The sequence below is a fragment of the Lemur catta genome, chromosome 7, assembly GCF_020740605.2.
Source record: "Lemur catta isolate mLemCat1 chromosome 7, mLemCat1.pri, whole genome shotgun sequence".
Taxonomy (NCBI): domain Eukaryota; kingdom Metazoa; phylum Chordata; class Mammalia; order Primates; family Lemuridae; genus Lemur; species Lemur catta.
Genome location: NC_059134.1, coordinates 107,986,341 through 108,005,386, shown reverse-complemented (window position 1 = coordinate 108,005,386; position 19,046 = coordinate 107,986,341). Strand labels below are relative to the sequence as shown.

Here is a 19,046-nt window from a genome sequence, read left to right as displayed (position 1 = left end):
TGCCCTCTCATGAGCCCCTTGGGCGTGCTGCCCTGTCACACTGCCCAGGTGGGTCCTGGGGGACCCGGCGGGGGGCGGAGGGCGGAGGGCGGGCCCCGGCCTGTGCCAGGTGTCCGCCTCCAGGCCTGCTCTGTGCCGTACAAACTTGTCTCCCGGGATTTTTCCACACGAAACGCATCTCCCAGGGAAGCAACCGGTCTGATGAGCTGGGCGTTCCCACTCCGCCCGGCGGGGTCCCCGAAGCCCTGTCCAGAGGCTGCCCGGCACGGCCGGGCCCGGGATGGAGCCCAGGACGACGCGACTGGCGGCAGCGGCCTCTGCAGTCAGCCAAGGGCCTGGTGGGCTCTGGACCCCAGGCAGGGTAGGCCTCCCGCCCTGCCTGCCACCCCCACCTGCCCCGGGACCCCCCCAGCCCTCACTGTTCAGGGGACCCTGCCCTTCCCCCCTAACACCCCACAGACCCCTGATCCCCACCCTCCAGCTCCTGCTCCTCAGTCCTGATCTCACCCCTATGCTGCCTCCTGGCCCGGACCCCTCCCTACCCCTGCCTCTGCCCCAGCCATCCCCCCACCAAGACACTGTCTTCGGGGGACCAGGGCAGAGGCAGGTGTCTGGGGTACAGCCCCAAGTCCAGGGCCAGGGTCCTGGCAGAGGCGGGGGGAAGCCCAGGAGGCATGTTGAAACCCTGTTCCCCACTCGGGCCCTCCCAGGCTTATCCGCAGCCCACCTCCCAGTCTACCAGGGGCTTGTCCCGGATCCCAGGCCTGAGCAGAGGACCTGGGCACACCATCCAGGCCCTGGGCTGCTGGAGGGTCATCTCCTGGGGACAGGCCCTGCTTGGCCTCCCCTGCCCACCCCCTTCCCAGACTCCTGGGCCCCCATCCCACCCCCTGTCCCCCCAGACTCCTGGGCCTCCATCCCAGCCCCTGTCCCCCCAGACTCCTGGGCCCCCATCCCAGCCCCTGTCCCCGCAGACTCCTGGGCCCCCATCCCACCCCCTGTCCCCCTAGAATCTTGGGCCCCCATCCCACCCCCTGTCCCCCTAGAATCTTGGGCCCCCATCCCACCCCTGCCCCCCCAGACTCCCGGGCCCCCATCCCACCCCCTGTCCCCCCAGACTCCCGGGCCCCCATCCCATCCCCTGTCCCCCCAGACTCCCGGGCCCCCATCCCATCCCCTGTCCCCCCAGACTCCCGGGCCCCCATCCCAGCCCCTGTCCCCGCAGACTCCCGGGCCCCCATCCCATCCCCTGCCCCCCCAGACTCCCGGGCCCCCATCCCATCCCCTGCCCCCCCAGACTCCCGGGCCCCCATCCCAGCCCCTGTCCCTGCAGACTCCCGGGCCCCCATCCCACCCCCTGTCCCCCCAGACTCCCGGGCCCCCATCCCAGCCCCTGTCCCCCCAGACTCCCGGGCCCCCATCCCACCCCCTGCCCCCCAGACTCCTGGGCCCCCATCCCAGCCCCTGTCCCCCCAGACTCCTGGGCTCCCATCCCAGGCCCTGTCCCCCCAGACTCCTGGACCCCAATCCCACCCACCTATCCCCCCCTCCTGGGCCCCCATCCCAGCCCCTGTCCCCCCAGACTCCTGGGCCCCCATCCCACCCCCTGTCCCCCCAGACTCCTGGGCCCCCATCCCAGCCCCTGTCCCCCCCAGACTCCTGGCCCCTATCCCACCCCCTGCCCCCCCAGACTCCTGGGCTCTTGTCCGCACACCCCAGCCCCTGCCCCCAGCCTGGCAGGCACTGACATGAGTCCAGGCCCCTCTGAGTCAACCCCCTGGGGCCACCCCGCCTGCCGCCCTGACTCATGTGCTGGGAACGGCCTCCCACCCCAGGCCTGGGCGCTGGAGCCAGACTGCTGGGGTCCCAGGAGCCAGGAGGGTCCAGCTGGGCTCGCCAGGGCCTCAGGGTTGGGCTGCCCTGGAGGTTGCCTGGTCCTTGGAGCTAGCTGGGGCCCCAGACCCCTAGCGAGTGGGACACCGTCCCCTCAGGCTGGGAGGTAGCAGGCCACAGGCTTCCGCAAAGGCACCCCAGCGACCCACACGGGGCCTGGTCAGCCACTGGCACCCCAGCGGCCCGTCTGACCCACCCCTACGCCCACGGGCCAGGTCTGCCCTTTGCAGGCTGACAGCGAGGACCCAGGCCCCGTGGCCCTGTCCTGGGACCGAGAAAAGCAGGCAGGAGGCCAGGCCGGGACCCGGGGCCACGCAGGGCCTGTTCTTCCGCCCGAACTCCACCTTAAGCAGGCGGCAGCCCCTCCCTCCCACCTGGCCCAGGTATCCCCGCCCCCAGCCGAGCTCAGGGCCGGGCCAGCGTCTGTCTCCGGGCTGGCTCTGGGTGCGGCCAGCCAGCGGGGACGCGGGGAGGGAACTCCGGGGACAGGGCCTCAAGGAACAAGACTGCGAAGACAGTTTAGGTCGGAGGCGGAGGCGGCGCTGAGGCCGGGCCGGCACTGCTGCCATGCAGGACGGCAACTTCCTGCTGTCCGCCCTGCAGCCCGAGGCCGGCGTGTGCTCCCTGGCCCTGCCCTCCGACCTGCAGCTGGACCGCCGGGGAGCCGAGGGGCCGGAGGCGGAGCGACTGCGGGCGGCCCGCGTCCAGGAGCAGGTCCGCGCCCGCCTTCTGCAGCTGGGCCAGCAGCCGCGGCACAATGGGGCCACAGAGGTGGAGGCCGAGGCAGCTAGAGGTAGGCCAAGGCCGCCAGGCCCGGGCGGGAGGGAAGGCGGTGGCGGGCAGAGGCGGCCGCCCCAGGTCGGTGGTGCGAGGGGCAGAGGCCGCGGCAGGCGGCCTCGGGTTCAGCTCCTGACTCACCTAGGCCGCGCACTGAGTCACCGCCCCGCCCCAGCGGGCGGGGAGCCCACGGGTGGGACTGCCCCACCCCAGTAGGGACCCCCGGGTCCTCCCGGGACGGAGCCTAGCTGGGACCCTCCTGTCCCCGCAGCCTCAGGCCCTCCCTGTGGGGAGGACGGGGTGGGGACATGGGCACATGGCGGGCAGGACAGGCCCATCTGTTTGCAAACCCAGGACACGCACACACCCAGCCCCACGGAGCACAGGCTCATGCACGGTCTCGGTGACACAACATGGACCCTCAGCCACCAACCTCCTCCCCACGTGCCCCCCACACCCCACAGGAACGAGCAGACCAGAAACGGGGCAGGGGTGTCTAGAAGTCCTGGAGGGACGCCAAGGCCTGTCTGGGCCAGGGGCTCCCTGCGGAATTGCAGGGGGAGGGCCCGGCTGGCGTGACCCAGATACTCCCTGTGAGAACGGCGGATGGGGGGTGCCCCTGAGAGCCAGCCAGACCCACCGGTGCCGGAGCCCTGGCCTCACTGGGGGTAGGGGGTGTTGGTGCCTGTGTGTGTCAGAGGCTCACACAGACGGTGAGTTCAGGGCAGTTATTCTACAAATGTCATTTCCTCCCTTGTCAGGCTACAGCAACAGGGATTAAGGTTAGACAGTAAGATGAACCTCCCAGAATGTCAGGGGCCCAGACCCAGTTCACCGTGGTCCATGTGACGTTTGGGGGACCTGCCTAGGACTGGCTGCAGCCACTTGCCGGGGGGTGGGGGTGGGGGCAGAGGGCCGGGGCTGCCCGGATTGCTGGGTCCTCCTCCCTGGGCCTCAGCCTTCCTGGTGACTAGACCAGGTGCCCAGGGGTCACAGGGTGGAGGAGGGTTAATTACCACCCTAGCCGCCCTGCCAATTAGGGGGAGGTGGATTATAATTTGGGGGGTGGGGGTAAGGTCCCTGGGCGGGGGTGTGTCCCCCCAGGCTGGGCCTCACTAGCGTCAGAAGCCTCATTAACCAGGGTGGGTCTGGAGCTTGCTGGGGGCTCAGACCATCTGGCTCCTGGGCAGAGTCGGGGGAGGGCCCGGGGCCCTGCGTCCCTGCACCCCCCAGGCCCCCCAGGCAGGTTGCCGGCCTGCGTCCAGCCCTCCCATGCACCCCTCTGTCCACTCCGCACCCGCCCACCTATTCGTCCAGCTGCCCACTGGGCGTCACCCAGGTGACCCTCACTCACCGCCCACTCTCCCACCCCTCCGCCCACCCACCTGTCTGTCCGGCACCGTGCAGTCGGGCTGCTGCACAGGGTGGGTGTGGCCCCTGCCGTGGGTGTGGCCCCTGCCTTGGGCGCTGCCGTAAGGGCAGGTCCAGGGAAGCAGTGTGTCCTCGGCCAGCACACTGTCACTCCCCTGTGGCCGTGGCACAGAGGGGTCTGGGCATGAGAGGAGCTCCAAGAGGTCAGTGCAGGCCGGGGCAGGCCTGGCTGCCTTCCTGGAGGAGGGGGCTGGGCGCTGTGCCCTGGCAGGGATTGGAGAGCTGACAGAGGAGTCCCTGGCACATCTCCCAGGCAGCCAGAGTCCCAGATGTTTCCCGTGACCCCGGGAGCAGGCAAGGCCAAGGCAGAGACGGGGAAGGCCACTGCCCAGAAGCCCACCTGCCCTCCCTGCTTGAGAGCCAAGGCTGCCCCGGGGCCAGGAGTGGAGACAGGGCTCTGCTGTCTGGCCCAGAAGGGCCATCACTGTCCCTGTCCACAGGCACGTCCAGGGCTCAGTACCACACCCTGCAGTCTGGCTTCAGCTCGCGCTCTCAGGGCCTGAGCGGGGACAAGACCTCGGTGAGTGACGGGCCCGGCTGGAGTGGGCGCAGCCTCAGCTCTGCAGGCCAGAGGGCGGGAGCTCTGTGGTGAGGCTGGGGGCCGCAGGGCCAGGGCGGTGATGGGTGCCGGTGAGCCCTGGACACCCCCTCACGGCCCCCCCACTGCCCCCACAGACCTTCCGGCCCGTTGCCAAGCCAGCCTACGGCCCGGCCTCCTGGTCCTCTCGCTCGGCGGTCGACCTGAGCTGCAGTCAGAGGCTGAGCTCCGCCCACAACGGGGGCAGCGCCTTTGCGGCTGTGGGATACAGGGGCACCCAGCCCACCCCACACATGCCCACCAGGCCCGTGTCCTTCCACGAGCGCGGTGGGGGCGGGAGCCGGGCCGACTATGACACCCTGTCACTGCGCTCCCTGAGGCTGGGGGCCGGGGCCCTGGATGACCGCTACAGTGTGGTGTCCGAGCAGCCGGAGCCCGCGGCCGCCTCCACCTACAGGGCCTTCGCCTACGAGCGCCAGGCCAGCTCCGGCTCCGGGCGGGCGGCGGGGCTGGACTGGCCAGAGGCCCCCGAGGGCCCTCCGTGCCGGACCATCCGTGCCCCGGCCATGCGGACCTTGCAGCGATTCCAGAGCAGCCACCGAAGCCGCGGGGGGGCCGGGGCGGTGCCACCGGGGGCCGTCCTGGAGCCTGTGGCCCGAGCGCCGTCCGTGCGCAACCTCAGCCTCAGCCTGGCCGACTCAGGCCATCTGCCTGACGTGCGTGGGCTGGACAGCTACTGCAGCCACCGCTCCCTGCAGAGGCTCAGCAGCGGGTGAGCAGCTGGGCCTGGCACAGGGAGGGGCTGCTGCCACCCTGTGGCCTGAACCCGAGGTTACCCTGACCCCCGACCCCTGGCTCTGCAGTTTTGATGACATTGACCTGCCCTCAGCAGTCAAGTACCTCATGGCTTCAGACCCCAACCTGCAGGTGCTGGGAGCAGCCTACCTCCAGCACAAGTGCTACAGCGACGCGGCAGCCAAGAAGCAGGTGACTGGGCCCCGGCCACCCACCCCTCCCTTGGCAGCCACCCCGCCAGCCCCACCCCCTCACTGACCCTCGGTCCCCGACCACCCCTCGTGATCCCCAGTGACGGGGAAGGCCCTACCCTGTGCGGAGCCTCCCCAGCAGCAGGCCGGCAGGGGGGTGCAATTTGCACACATCTGCGTACACCTGCAGACGCCCACATCCACGAGCGCCACGTCTGTAACATCTGCACACGTCTCCACACACCTGCACAGTCTGTGCCCGTCCACACGCATCTTCACACGTGTGCACACCCCCGTGTCCCTGTGCCCGCAGGCCCGCAGCCTCCAGGCCATACCCAGGCTGGTGAAGCTGTTCAACCACGCCAACCAGGAGGTGCAGCGCCACGCCACGGGCGCCATGCGCAACCTCATCTACGACAACGCGGACAACAAGCTGGCCCTGGTGGAGGAGAACGGGATATTCGAGCTGCTGCGGACACTGCGGGAGCAGGACGATGAGCTGCGCAAGAACGTCACAGGTGCCCCTGGGATGCCGCCTGTCCCCTCCGCCTGTCCCCTCCGCCTGTGCCCTCCGCCTGTCCCCTCCGCCTGTGCCTTCCGCCTGTGCCCTCCGCCTGTCCCCTCCACCTGTGCCTTCCACCTGTCCCCTCCGCCTGTGCCTTCCGCCTGTCCCCTCCGCCTGTGCCCTCCACCTGTCCCCTCCACCTGTCCCCTCCGCCTGTGCCTTCCGCCTGTGCCCTCCACCTGTCCCCTCCGCCTGTCCCCTCCGCCTGTGCCTTCCGCCTGTCCCCTCTGCCTGTGCCTTCTGCCTGTGCCCTCCACCTGTCCCCTCCGTCTGTGCCCTCCGCCCTCCGCCTGTGCCCTCCACCTGTCCCCTCCGCCTGTGCCCTCCGCCTGTGCCTTCCGCCTGTGCCCTCCGCCTGTCCCCTTCGCCTGTGCCCTCCGCCTGTCCCCTCCGCCTGTCCCCTCCACCTGTGCCCCTGCTCTGCTGTCCCCCCCCACCTGGCCCCTCTGCCCCACAGTGTCCCCTCCCTGTCCTTGGCCTTTCTGTGCCTTTCTGCCCTCGCTGTGTCCCTATCCCGCTCCCCTCGGGGCTCCGTCGGCCGTGGGTCCCCAGCGACGCTGTTCTGTGGCTGTGTCTCTCTGGAGCCTCTTCTGCCCCCAGGCCCTCTTGTCCCCATGTGTCTCTCTCGCTCGGGTCCCATCCCTGTAGCCCACAAGCCACTCTCGCATCTCCCCGGTGGGGTTCTTGGATAACACACAAACCCCAGGCTGGCCCTAGGGGGAGGGGCGCCTCCTCCCCCCACCCCCAGAGCAGCAGAGGGCAGCTGGGGGTGACCGTGACGGTGGCCCCGGCCCCACCTGCCCAGGGATTCTGTGGAACCTGTCATCCAGCGACCACCTGAAGGACCGCCTGGCCCGCGACACGCTGGAGCAGCTCACGGACCTGGTGCTGAGCCCCCTGTCCGGGGCCGGCGGCCCCCCCCTCATCCAGCAGAACGCCTCCGAGGCTGAGATTTTCTACAACGCCACCGGCTTCCTCAGGTGCGCCGGGCGGGCGTCGGCGGGAGAGGCTGTGCTGGGGGGTGAGACGATGCGTCTTAATCTGACGCCTGGGTGACAACGTGCAGCCAGCGAGAGGGGCCAGGGGCAGGGCACAGTCCGGAGGACGCAGGGACTGGAGCAGGACGGGGGACAGGCCAGGTGCGGCCACCAGGTGTGGCTGTGCTTGGGCTTCAGCAGACTCGGGGGGCTGCAGGCTCAGGTTCCATTAAATCTGCGACCTGATCTGACATTCGTAGCCCCCTACCGCAAGGAGTGGGTTGGGGGATGGGTGGGCATGGGGCCAGGAGCAGGAGGCATGGACGGGCATGCGGGGACCCAGCCCTAGGTGGGGCCCGGGATGGGGGGCTCTGATCTGCCTCGGTCCCCAGGAACCTCAGCTCAGCCTCGCAGGCCACCCGCCAGAAGATGCGCGAGTGCCACGGGCTGGTGGATGCCCTGGTCACCTACATCAACCATGCCCTGGACGTGGGCAAGTGCGAGGACAAGGTGAGGGTGGCCCGTCCCGGGGCCCGGGCGCGCCAGGGGGCCCCTCTGACCACCCGCCCTCCCCCCCGCAGAGCGTGGAGAACGCGGTGTGTGTGCTGCGGAACTTGTCCTACCGCCTGTACGACGAGATGCCACCTTCCGCCCTGCAGCGGCTGGAGGGCCGGGGCCGCAGGGACGTGGCGGGGGGCACCGCCCGGCGAGGTGGTGGGCTGCTTCACGCCCCAGAGCCGGCGGCTGCGCGAGGTGGGCCCCAGCCCGGGCGGGCGGTGGGCGGGGGTGGCGGGCCACCGACCCGCTGACCCGCGGTGCCCTCCCAAGCAGCTGCCGCTGACGGCCGACGCCCTCACCTTCGCTGAGGTGTCCAAGGACCCCAAGGGCCTGGAGTGGCTGTGGAGCCCCCAGATCGTGGGGCTGTACAACCGGCTGCTGCAGCGCTGTGAGCTCAACCGCCACACCACGGAGGCGGCCGCCGGGGCACTGCAGAACATCACTGCCGGAGACCGCAGGGTGGGCCTGGGCTGGGGACGAGGCCATGAGGCAGGGCCTGCCCCCAGGGTCACAACCTGGGAGGGAGGGGCAGTGGGAGGGAGGGGGCATCTGGGGTCGGCGTCTGGCGGATGTGCCTTGGGCCACGTGCGGATGGGGTTCCCCACGGGGTGCCAGGGGACGCTCCCAATCTGGGTCACGGCTGATGGGCCCCAGCTTGGGGAACGGCAGAGGCAGAGACCCCTTGGTGGCAGCAGGAGGCAGAGAAGCTGTTCTGCCCCAGGACCCCCGGCTGGACCTGAGGGTCGGGGGCCTCCCGCTCACATCCTGTGCCCCCCGCAGTGGGCTGGCGTGCTGAGCCGCCTGGCCCTGGAGCAGGAGCGCATCCTGAACCCGCTGCTGGACCGAGTCCGGACTGCGGACCACCACCAGCTGCGCTCGCTGACCGGCCTCATCCGAAACCTGTCTCGGAATGCCAGGAACAAGGACGAGATGTGTGAGTTGGGCTGCCCAGGCCGCCCTTGGCCCACCTAGTCGGTGTCCACCTGGACGTGGCCTTCTGCTCGCTGTGTCCCCAGCTGGGCGGGGCGCACAGGCACGCCAGCTCCCCGGGGGGGGCGGGGGGCCCAGGTGCGGGGTGGCCGGGAGTGGGGGTGAGGACTGACCTCCTGACCTCCCGGCAGCCACGAAGGTCGTGAGCCACCTGATTGAGAAGCTCCCTGGCAGCGTGGGTGAGAAGTCGCCCCCAGCTGACGTGCTGGTCAACATCATCGCTGTGCTCAACAACCTGGTCGTGGCCAGTCCCATCGCCGCCCGAGACCTGCTCTACTTCGACGGGCTCCGCAAGCTCATCTTCATCAAGAAGAAGCGGGACAGGTGAGGCCACCCGACCCTGGGACCCTGCAGCAGCCTGGCGGGGCCCTCTGGCCAGGTGTGTCACCTCCTGACTCTCCCCACCCCCAGCCCCGACAGTGAGAAGTCGTCCCGGGCGGCCTCCAGCCTCTTGGCCAACCTGTGGCAGTACAATAAGCTCCACCGTGACTTCCGGGCGGTACGTTCCTAGAGCACGGGGCAAGCAGGGCCGCGGGGTGTGGGCCCCGAGTGCAGGGCACGGGGAGGGCCCACGTGGAGCAGGAGGCCCGGGAAGAGGGTAGTGGGAAGATGGAGACCAGGGACCTGGGAACGAGGGGGTCCGTGCCAGGCCAAGCACACTGGGGGGACAGCGGGGCACAGGGAGGGCAGGCCTGCACCCTGACTCCCGGCCCCTCACCACAGAAGGGCTATCGGAAAGAGGACTTCCTGGGCCCGTAGGCAAGACCCCCTGGAGGAGGAGAAGGTGATGTGGCCCAGCCTCCGAGGGACAGGCTCAGCTCCAGCCGCGCCAGCCTGGCCTGGAGGAGAAGGCTGACGCCCGAGGGGCCTCTTACTGGGGCCCTAGGCCACCGGGAGGGGTGGGGGCTCACAGCTGGGGACTGGGCTTCCGCAGGGCAGGGGGTGGGGCAGGGCTTGAGGCAGCTTGGGTGTGTGGGGCGGTGACTTGGGCACATTGGCAGAGGTGGGGCCAGCTGTGGCCTGGCAGCACCACAGGGCAGCCGGCACTGAAATAAAGATGGCAATGAACACATGCACTGCCCACACGCTTCCACAGCTGCCCTACCTGGGTGGCCGGTCCTGGGACTTGCAGTGTCCCCAAGTACACCCCCCTGCCCCAAGGACACTCACAGCCCGAGCTCACACACAAGCCTCCCAAGGTCTGAGGAGCCAGGACAGGGATGGAGTGTCCAGCAGAGGGGCGCTGGCTCTGCAGGGCAGAGAGGGAACAGGGACAGATGGGCAGCAGGGACAGCCTCAGTGCGCCCCAGGCACGACTGCAGCAGAGCTGGGGGCCCGGCGAGCAGAGCGGCCGGAGATGGGGCCGCCCCGTACGGTGTGCTCCTGCGGCCAATGCACACAACACCCTCTGCCCGCCGGGGGCCAGTACCAGGGAACTCAGGTCTGTCCCCTGCGCCCGAAGAGGCCCTGACTGGGGACTCCCACACTGGCCACTGAGGCCTGGGGTCCAGTAGGCTCTGGGACATCCCCACCTGTCTTCCCCAGAGCCAGCCCATTTGGTTGTGAAGCTTCTGCAAAGCTTAGAACGTGAGGGCAGAGCTGGCCCCCCTCCAGGATGCGTCCAGATTAGAGGGAGACGGGGACGTCACATCGCCAGGCAGGGGCCAGGCAGGGAGGCGGCAGGACCTGAGCTGCTCACAGAGCAGGGCGGGAGGGCAGATGGGTGACGGGCAGGCACGGTGGGTGAGAAGTGGCGTGAGAGCCCAGAGGGCAGCCAAGGGGAGGCTGAGGGGGCTCTGCCAGGACAGGGCAGGCCCCTTCCGCCCCAGAAGATAGCGAGGCCCAGGCAGAATCCAAAACAACTTTATTTTCTGGCATTAGGAGGAAGCTCGGGTCAGAGCCCTTCCGTGAGGGTCCAGGCTACAGGATGGGGTCCTGATTCTGCTTATTGCAGAAACGACCCACCTGCCTCTGCCCCCGGATGTCCCTGGTGGTCCTGCACGCGGGAGGGGGTGGGGGCTACACATCATCCTCAGACACCAGGCAGTAGAAGTCCGTGCGGGCACTGTAGTTTCGGGAGCCGAGGTCCGAGACGTCCACTTCACTGCCCTGGCCCTCTCCCAGCGACACCCCACTTGCATGCGGTGGAGCTGATGGCTCCCCAAAGACAGGACCTCGGACACCTAGGGAGGGGACATGGAGGCCCCTGAGGCTGGGCTGTCCACAATCTGCCTTCCCTGGGCCACTGCCCTGGGGTCAGTCCCTGCTCACCCCTGCCATGGGGTCATGTGAGGTTCAGAAAGTCCCCAGGCAGGCCTTGGGCCTGAGCACCTCCAGGGGAGAGGCAGTGAGGGCTTCTGGGGGGGACATCAAGCCCGTCCCCGGGCTGCAGGGCGCTCCATGCTGGGAACATGTCCCTTTCTGGGCCCTCTGCCCTGCGCCTGCCCGCCCACCCCAGGCTGAGCTGCTCGGGTCAGGAGTGGGCTGGGTGGGCTTACCCAGGTCTCCCTCAGGGTCGGGATCCAGCTCCGGGTCCAAGGCCCGGCCCTCCGCGACACGGCCTCGAACAATTAGCATGGGATCCTTGTCGTCCTGCAGCTGGGTCTGGGGGTCTCCCTCTACCCGCCTGTACTGCACCTTCCGCGGCAGGGCCAGCTGCAGCTCTTTCCAGAAGTCGGAGGAAGGCGTCTGGGGGCCAGGTTGGCGCCATTTGCATGTGAACACGCGGGAGGGGACGCACACGGAAGCCCCTGGCCGCCCTGGCCCCAGGAGCACTACCTGCCGGGGACCCACGGTTCCCACCCCCGCGCCACCCGCTCCCTCCTCCGGGACAGGCCGCAGAGCCCCACTCAGAGCCCACCCACAAGCCCCAGCCACAGGGCGCCCGCCGCCCCCGCCCGGGCCCGGCCGAGCCGCGCACCACGGAGCCGGGCCTCCAGAGCAGCAAGGTCACCAGGTGGCGGTGCTGGCGCAGCAGGCGGAGCGCGGGGTGCGCGGGGGTCGCGCCTCTGGCCCTCGAAGGTGATGAAGATGGGTCTGCGCGTCAGCTCCAGCAGCCGGCATAGTCCCTCCCTGCGAGGCGGGAGCGTCAGCGAGGGCGCGGCCGGGGCCCGCCCAGCCCCGCGCGGGACCCACCGGAAGCTGTGGCTGCACCAGGCCCGGCCCAGGAAGGCGTCCGAAAGCACCACGATGAGGCGGCGGCAGCGGCTCAGGTTCACCAGGAGGTCGGCGGAGGGCTCTGCGGGAACCGGACGTCAGACCGGCCCGTGCTGGGCGGGCGCCGGAAGCTACAGGCGGGCCCGGGCCCCGAGCGGCGGGGCGGGGCCTGCAGGAGGCTGGGCGGGGCCGGAGGGGCGGGGCCTGCGGGTAGCCGGGGCGGGGCCCGAAGGCGGCCGAGGCGGGGCCGGAGGGGCGGGGCCTGCAGGTGGCCGAGGCGGGGCCAGAGGGGCGGGGCCTGCAGGAGGCTGGGCGGGGCCGGAGGGGCGGGGCCTGCAGGAGGCTGGGCGGGGAGGGAGGGGCGGGACCGGGGGCGGGGCCTGAAGGGCGGGGCCTGCAGGTGGCCGAGGCGGGGCTGGAGTGGCGGGGTCTGCAGGTGGCCGGGGCGGGGCCTGCAGGTAGCGGGGGCGAGGACTGAGGGGCGGGGCCTGCAGGTAGCCGGGGCGGGGCCGTACCTGCGCGGGGCAGCAGGTCGCGGTCGTCCAGGAAGAGCTTGTAGCCCCGACGTCGCTCCAGCTGCGGCTTCAAGATGAAGTTCACGAACTTGCGGTCCTCAGGGCAGTCGCTGTAGGAGACGTAGGCGTCGTAGAGCTTTCCGTCTGCGGATGGCGGCCAGTCAGCACGGCCGCCCCCGGGCCCCCGGCGTCTCGGCTCCCCTAACGCCCCCAACAGGTGCGCCCCTGCCGCCGACTCTGACCCCTCCCGTTCCACCGACCCCGGCCCTGCGCCCTCGTGCGCCCACGGAGCCCTCCAGGGGTGACGTCTCCCCGCTCTGCCCCGCCCCCACGCAGAGCCGAGCCCGGCCGGCCCTCCCGCCCGCGGGCCCCGCGCACCGTTCATCTCCACCTCTCCGTGCGTGTCTTGATACCAGAGCAGCACGTTCAGGCGGCACTTGACGTAGAGCAGCGCGGCCAGCAGCAGCGCCAGCAGGACTAGGAGGGAGGCCAGCACCGCTGCCAGGTGGCCTGCTGGGCCTGTGGGCGGGTCGCCTGAGCACTGCCCCCAGCACCCTCCAGCCTGAGATCCCCGCCCCCCCAGGTCCCCTCCCACTCTCTGCCCCGGGCACCCCCATCACCAGCTCTGCGCAGAGTGAAGGAGGAGGAGCTGGCGTTCTGGATGGAACAGGTGAAGGCCCCGTAGTCTTCAGCACTGGTCAAGTTGACCCCCAGAACACTGGATACGAGTGTCTCTGACGAGTTAGGCTTGACCCTGGGGATACCAAGCCCCACCCTCTCACCTGGGGCCCTAGAGCATCCGTGGACGCCCCAGAGTCCCGCCTGCGGGGACTCACCCAGAGAGGCCACTGATTTGGGCCTCCTGGCTGGTTCTTGGGCCATAAGCTAAGAGAAGAGACCAGAACCTGGAGGGGATGTGGGTCTGTTTCAGGACAGTCACCCCAGGCCCGGGCCTGGGGCCTGCGGGTCTTCTGATCTGGGCTTGGCCGATGGTCAATGTTCGTTTGGACTCTAGGACTCCACTGACACCCACAGCCCTGGGGAGTCTCAGGGGCTACACAAACCCCAAGGTCTGTCCCTGGGGTCACTGACCCTCCCCACCTGTGTCCACAGCAGGAGTCATTGCCCAGCCCATGCCCAGGTGATTCTAGACTAGGAGTACATCAGGCTGCTGGCCATGGCCTGTCCGGGTGGTCCCTCTAACCCTGGACACCCCGGTCTCTTACCAGGAGTACGCGTGGAGGCTGTAGTGGCTTCCATTGCCCAGGGGAAGGCCGTCTTTCAGCCACTGGACTGAAGGCAGGGGGCAGGCGGACCCAGAGACCACCCGAGCCGTGCAGTTCAGAGCAACAGCACTGCCCAGGGCAGGCCCCAGGACCTGGTCTTCAGAGGGGGAGAGGAAGTCAGGGGCCCTATCGCAGACACCTGAAGAAAGAGGACACAGCAGGTCAGCGTGCCAGGACGCCAGACCCTGCCCAGCCCAGATAGTCTGTGGTGCAGGAAGAAGCCAGGCGGCAAGTCCCGTGTGTGGCCTGGTGGTCACGCCGGGGCTACCATGAGTACCATGGGCAAGGGCCCAGCACTTGGCACGTCTTCCCCCAGCGGTGGTCAGACCTTGTGTGTGCTGCTTGCCCTGCCTGTGACTGCCCTGTGCTCAGAGGGGATACCTGCGTGGGTGGCAGTGTCCAGGGTCACAGTTGAGCCGACCCAGCCCTGCCACACAGGGCCCATCTGGCTGCTGGTTCACCCAGGACATGCGTCCAGCCGCCCATTTCCCACATGCACCTGTTGCCCACCTTAGAGGAGGGCCAGGCCCTGTACCTTCAGCCCACCTGCCTCTGCTGGGGGAGCTGCAGGGAGTGTGGGCACATGTGGGTTTGGGGGGCTCAGGTGCTGGCAGAGCTGGAACCTTATGCTCAGTGGCCCTCTGCTCCTGGCCACAGGCAAGCCCTCCCCACCTCCCCAAGGCCCGAACGTCCTCACTTTTGCATCAGGGTGGTGAGCCCTAGTGGAGTAGACCACCCTCTTCTTGGTAGATTGTGGTCTCCTACCAGCTCCCGTCCAACCCCGGTGGCCCACCAGTGCCCACTGCTGGCATTCCTGGGCCTCACTGACCCCCATGAGCCTGGTCTGGAGGCCTTGGGCAGGAGAGGGCTCGGGGCCCACCCACACCGCCAGCCCTGGGTTCAGGAGCAGGGGCACAGCGGGGGATGAGCAGAGGCCTTTGTACCTCCGGCACACAGCCAAGCAGAGAGCCTGGGTAAGAGCAGGGAGCGTGGTGTGGGGACAGCAGGAGGCGGGAGTGGGACTCGCACCTGTCCCTCTGACCTGCCTACCTGCCATGGCTCTGGCTGGGGCGTCCTCACGGCCGGCTGAGCTCTGGTGCCACCCCCAGCTCCACAGGGCTCCTTGGCGGAGCAGACTGGTTCACCAAGGGCTGGCAGGACTCCTCTCTGTCCTTGTGGTCGGTTGGACAGGGCACCTGGGTGGGTCAGAGGCTGCCGCCATCCCCAGGGAAGAAGTTAAACAGGAACAGGATGAGTTAACTAGTAACTGTCGGCTCCACTGCCCCTGCATCAGGTACCACCCTACCAGCCTCATGGCTGCCAACAGGACTCCCAGATGCCAGCTTGGGGTTGCTTTGAGCCCCTTACACAGGGCCAGAATAGGGACCACCTCACGTGGCCCAGGGACACAGGACAACCTCCACCCACCCAGGGCCACCATGATGGCCAGGGGGCACAGTGGACATGCACCAGGGGGACCCATCCCATGAGGCAGCTGTTGGCTTCATTCCTGGCTGTCTCCTGCAGCAGGGCTGCCACACGCAGGTGGGTGCTGCAGTACCCATGACAGCCAGGCCCTGGGGGGCCAGGTGGTGAGCAATGCGCCCCCCACAGCAGAGCAGGTGCCCAGCTGCCTGGCTCTGGCCCACACTTGCTCCCAGCTGTGGGCTTTTGTTCTGGGTGCAGTCATGAGTGCACACATGTACGCAGATGCGGGACAGCTACAGACACCCCGAGCTCAGCTGCACCCTGAGGTCTGGAGGCAGGAGGGGCCCACGGGGCCAGGCTGAGACAAAGGCCAGTCTGAAGGGTCACAGCCACCCCTTCCTCTGGGTCCCACTCCCATGCCCTCTCCATGACCCAACTTGTCTTTTCCAAACTCAGAAATTTGGTCTACATTGTTCCGTCCAGCTCTCCAAGGGAAGCCCCTGCCCCGCCCAGAGGTGACGCTTCTATGCAGGGCCCGGGGGACCATTCCCAGCCATGTCCCTTGTGACTCAGAGCTCTGCAGTGATGTGGCTGAAAGGAGGAGGTGCCCCGGGCCCTGGGGGTCCCCTCCTCCCTGGGTATGCCAGGCTCACCCCCGTTTCTCCCACAGGCATTGCATGAGTACCTCCGACCATCCCTGCTGCGTGGACACCCTGGGAGTGGGGCACAGGGATTGGGCCCCAGGTTTTGTGGCCCAGCTCCCTGGGATGTCTCCACCCCTAAGGCCCCAGAGGCTTAGGCAGGGAGAACCCTCTTAGTTTGCCCCGACCCTGTTCCTTCTGCACAGGGTGAGGCACAGCCAGAGCCCCAGGGGTGGCTGGGTTACAATTTCCACGGGAGCTGATAGGGCATGAGGGGTGTTCCCTGGGGCATGGGCAAGGGGTCCTTGCAGAAGCTCTCTGGGGTGGCAGACAGTCCCAGGAAAGTCCTTGAAGCAGGAGAACTGCCCACATAGGGACTGTAAGAGACCCCCCCAGTGCAGCCAGCTCTCACAGCGTGCCCAGCAGGTCCCAGGCGTCCCCTGCAGCGGCCTCTCAACCTGCCCCGGCTCAGACCTCGCACCCCTGCAAAGGGAGCCCCAGACTCTTTCTGGAAGTTGAGGCCGCAGCGCTAGGATATGAGTACAGCAAGCACCAGGTACCCTCCCCCGCACACCGTCCCCTGCACCCTCTCCCCGCACCCTCTCCCTGCACACCCTGCCCCAATACCCCTACACGCAGCCCTCCAGCCCATGCACACCTGCACTGGGGTCCACCCGTGTGACACTAGCACTCCCACACAGCGCACTTCCTGCCACCTCCCGTTAGCACCCTGTGCCTCCTGGGCACACAGGACACTGGGACCTCCTCTCGAAAAGCGCAGGGCCACAAGCACCCTGCAGCCCACACACCGTGCCTCACACCTGCCCTTGGCCACCGGTGCCACACTGGCAGCCTCCTGCTGCCCTCACCGTCTCACACACACACACGTGCACACACCTGCGCGTGTGCCCCGTGTGCTACAGGCTTCCCTCACCAGACCCAGCTCTAAGGACGGGCCCTGACACAGGCTCACTCAGAGCAGCAGAGAGGGCACAGTCACCTGGTTCCAGCTCTGTCCTCCTGGGCAGAGACGGCGCTCACGGATGTGCATTTGGGAGCAAACTGTCCCCTCGGCGGGGCCCCAGGCAGCGTCCACGGCACCACAGCTGCCAGGGATCCACAGTGAGGACCTGGCTTTTGTTTGTGTGTATTTTAATCAGAACTTTCCCCCGTAGCTTCCTGGCCTTGCAGTCACATCCTCTCCTAAACCTAAACCCCACCCAGGCACCCACCCCTTCCCTGGCGGGCGGGCAGTTGGTGGTTCTCGCCCCTCCTGCCCCGGCTCTTCCTGTAGCTCTGAGTCAGGCGGCTCCTTCCTCTGCGGCCCACCCAGCCCACCAGTCACTGCACTTTCCTCTGTGCAGGGAGGGGGGGTTGCTCAGAGGGGCAGGGGCCGGGGCGATGTGTGGGGGTCCTGCACACACACAAGGAGGACCAGCGGCAGTGCAGCCTGCCTCCTGGACACCCCGTGACGCCATTCAGGAGGGGAGGGGTCATCCATGTCCCTCCAGGCCCAAGAGAGCACCCCCTGACCTGGGGGGGGTGCAGGGGGCAGGTTCAGAAATTCCCAGCCCATAACGGGGCCTCCAGCAGGGCTCTTCTGGCCTCTGTCCGTCTCCCAAGCATGTCTCCCAGATGGGCTAGTGGCTGCAGGCAGCTGCGGCATCTCATGGACCCCAGCTTCAGGCTGGGTGGGCTGCGGGGGGAGGGCAGGGCCTGTTCCAGATAAGGAAGCCCACAGGGGAGGCCATGGCAGGGGCTCGGAGCCAGGTGAGGGGCAGCTGGTATCTCCTGTTGTCATCACTGACCCCCCCCACCCCCAGATTGACCTGGGACTCAGGGCCCAGTGAGGAGGGGCTGGTATTGCCCTAGAACCGGACAGGGGTCTCCCTCAGTCCCTGGCACTGTCCTCACCCACACGGGAGCTGGGCCTCATCCTGGAGGGGTGCCCTCCATCCCCCCTGCCCAGCACAAGAGCACCCTCAAAGCAGCAGCTTCCCACAGCCTGATCTGACCGCGGAGCCCTGCTCAGACAGACCCTCCTGCGGCCTGGCACCCAACCTTGGGTCAAGGTGCACCTTGCCCTCAGGGTGGGAAAGAGCTGGAGGGGACAGCAGCCCTCCCCCAGAGGCCTCGGCTCCCTCGCACACTTGGCAGGTGCCCCCGTGGGCCCCCCTGAGCGGCAGTGCACCCCCCAAGGCCTAGCGCTGCGGCCCCCACACTGCAGGTCAGGAAGCTGAGGCACAGCGCGGAAGGAAGCGCGGACGCAGGCCCCGCCGCCGCCGCCGCCGGAGGCCCCGCGCCCAACCGCCTGCCCAGCCCTGGAGCTGCTGCCAACCCTCCGCTCTGCGCGCTGGGCCGTGTCACCTTCTCTCGGGGCTGGCTTGACGTGACTTGACGCCCCCCTCCTTCCCTCCCTGTGCTAACGCCCCCCGCCCCGTCCCACCCCTCCCCCTGCCAAGCCCACTCCCCAGGGCGACCGGAATCTAAGTCCAAGCCTGGCCCCTCGGTCACCCTGCACTGCCCACCACACTGTCGTTCGTAGAAAGCGCCAGCTCCTGCTGCCCTCAGGCCCCGCACTGGCTGCGCGCGGGGCGAGCCTCCGGGCCCGCCTGGCCCCCGACCGGCGCTCCCTTCCCCCCGCCTCCGTCGGGCTCGCTGCTCGGCACCCCGCAGTCCCCAAGCGTCTCCCGCTTGTCTCCGACGCGCCGCCCCTCCGCTCCTGGCGCGTGCGGAGACCCACACGTCTCTCCTGAAGGAAGGAACGTGCGTAAAAGGCCGCATCCCGCGCGCCCAGGGCTCCGTCCCGCTCCCCCGGCCCACGACGACCCGCTCTCCCCCACTAAGCTCCGCATCCCGCGCTCCGCTCGCTGCGGGGAGGGCGGCCTTGCTGTCCCCGCCCTCCGGGTGCGGGGAGCAGGCGGCTCGGGAACGCGCGCGGAGGCTGGGGAGCGCGCGGACGGCGAGCGTGGGCGCGCACCGAGGCGGGGACGCGGAGGACCGGTCGGGCGCCGCGAGGGCGGAAGCTCCGCCGCCGCCGGCGCCTCAGGAAGCCTCGGGCCTGGGGTCCGGGCTGTGGGGCGGAGGCGGGGTCCCTGCGCGCCTCGGCGCTCCTCGGCCCTCCGCTCTCCGGCGCTGAGGGTTCACCTGAAAGCCACGGGCCACGTCGGGCAGGGCGGAAGGGGCGGCCCCCGGCCCCTTCCCCCGAGGCCGCGAAGGGGCAGGGACACGGGCGAGCTCGGGCTTCCGGGCGACGCGGGGAGCCTGCCTGGCTCGGAGCCGCTTCCCGCGCGACCGCGCCCTGG

The 19,046-nt window shown here is 69.0% G+C and overlaps 2 protein-coding genes across 2 annotated transcripts; one reads left to right on the top strand and one right to left on the bottom strand.

Annotated features, from left to right (window-relative positions):
- The first annotated feature begins 256 nt into the window (after nt 1-256).
- Nucleotides 257-9,787, top strand: PKP3 (plakophilin 3). The gene is given in 15 exon segments (XM_045558580.1): nt 257-361; nt 2,497-2,686; nt 4,542-4,621; nt 4,777-5,411; nt 5,503-5,626; nt 5,939-6,143; nt 6,996-7,170; nt 7,560-7,677; nt 7,749-7,859; nt 7,861-7,920; nt 7,999-8,184; nt 8,506-8,659; nt 8,847-9,039; nt 9,127-9,214; nt 9,439-9,787. Coding segments are annotated over 15 exon segments (2,436 nt in total). The 5' UTR covers nt 257-280; the 3' UTR covers nt 9,475-9,787.
- A 775-nt stretch (nt 9,788-10,562) lies between these two features.
- Nucleotides 10,563-18,113, bottom strand: SIGIRR (single Ig and TIR domain containing). Its single transcript, XM_045558579.1, is given in 12 exon segments — nt 10,563-10,898; nt 11,214-11,403; nt 11,636-11,713; nt 11,715-11,787; nt 11,851-11,953; nt 12,387-12,530; nt 12,765-12,905; nt 13,007-13,140; nt 13,613-13,811; nt 14,723-14,884; nt 16,742-16,847; nt 17,275-18,113. Coding segments are annotated over 10 exon segments (1,233 nt in total). The 5' UTR covers nt 14,730-14,884; nt 16,742-16,847; nt 17,275-18,113; the 3' UTR covers nt 10,563-10,734.
- Between the last annotated feature and the right edge of the window lie 933 nt (nt 18,114-19,046).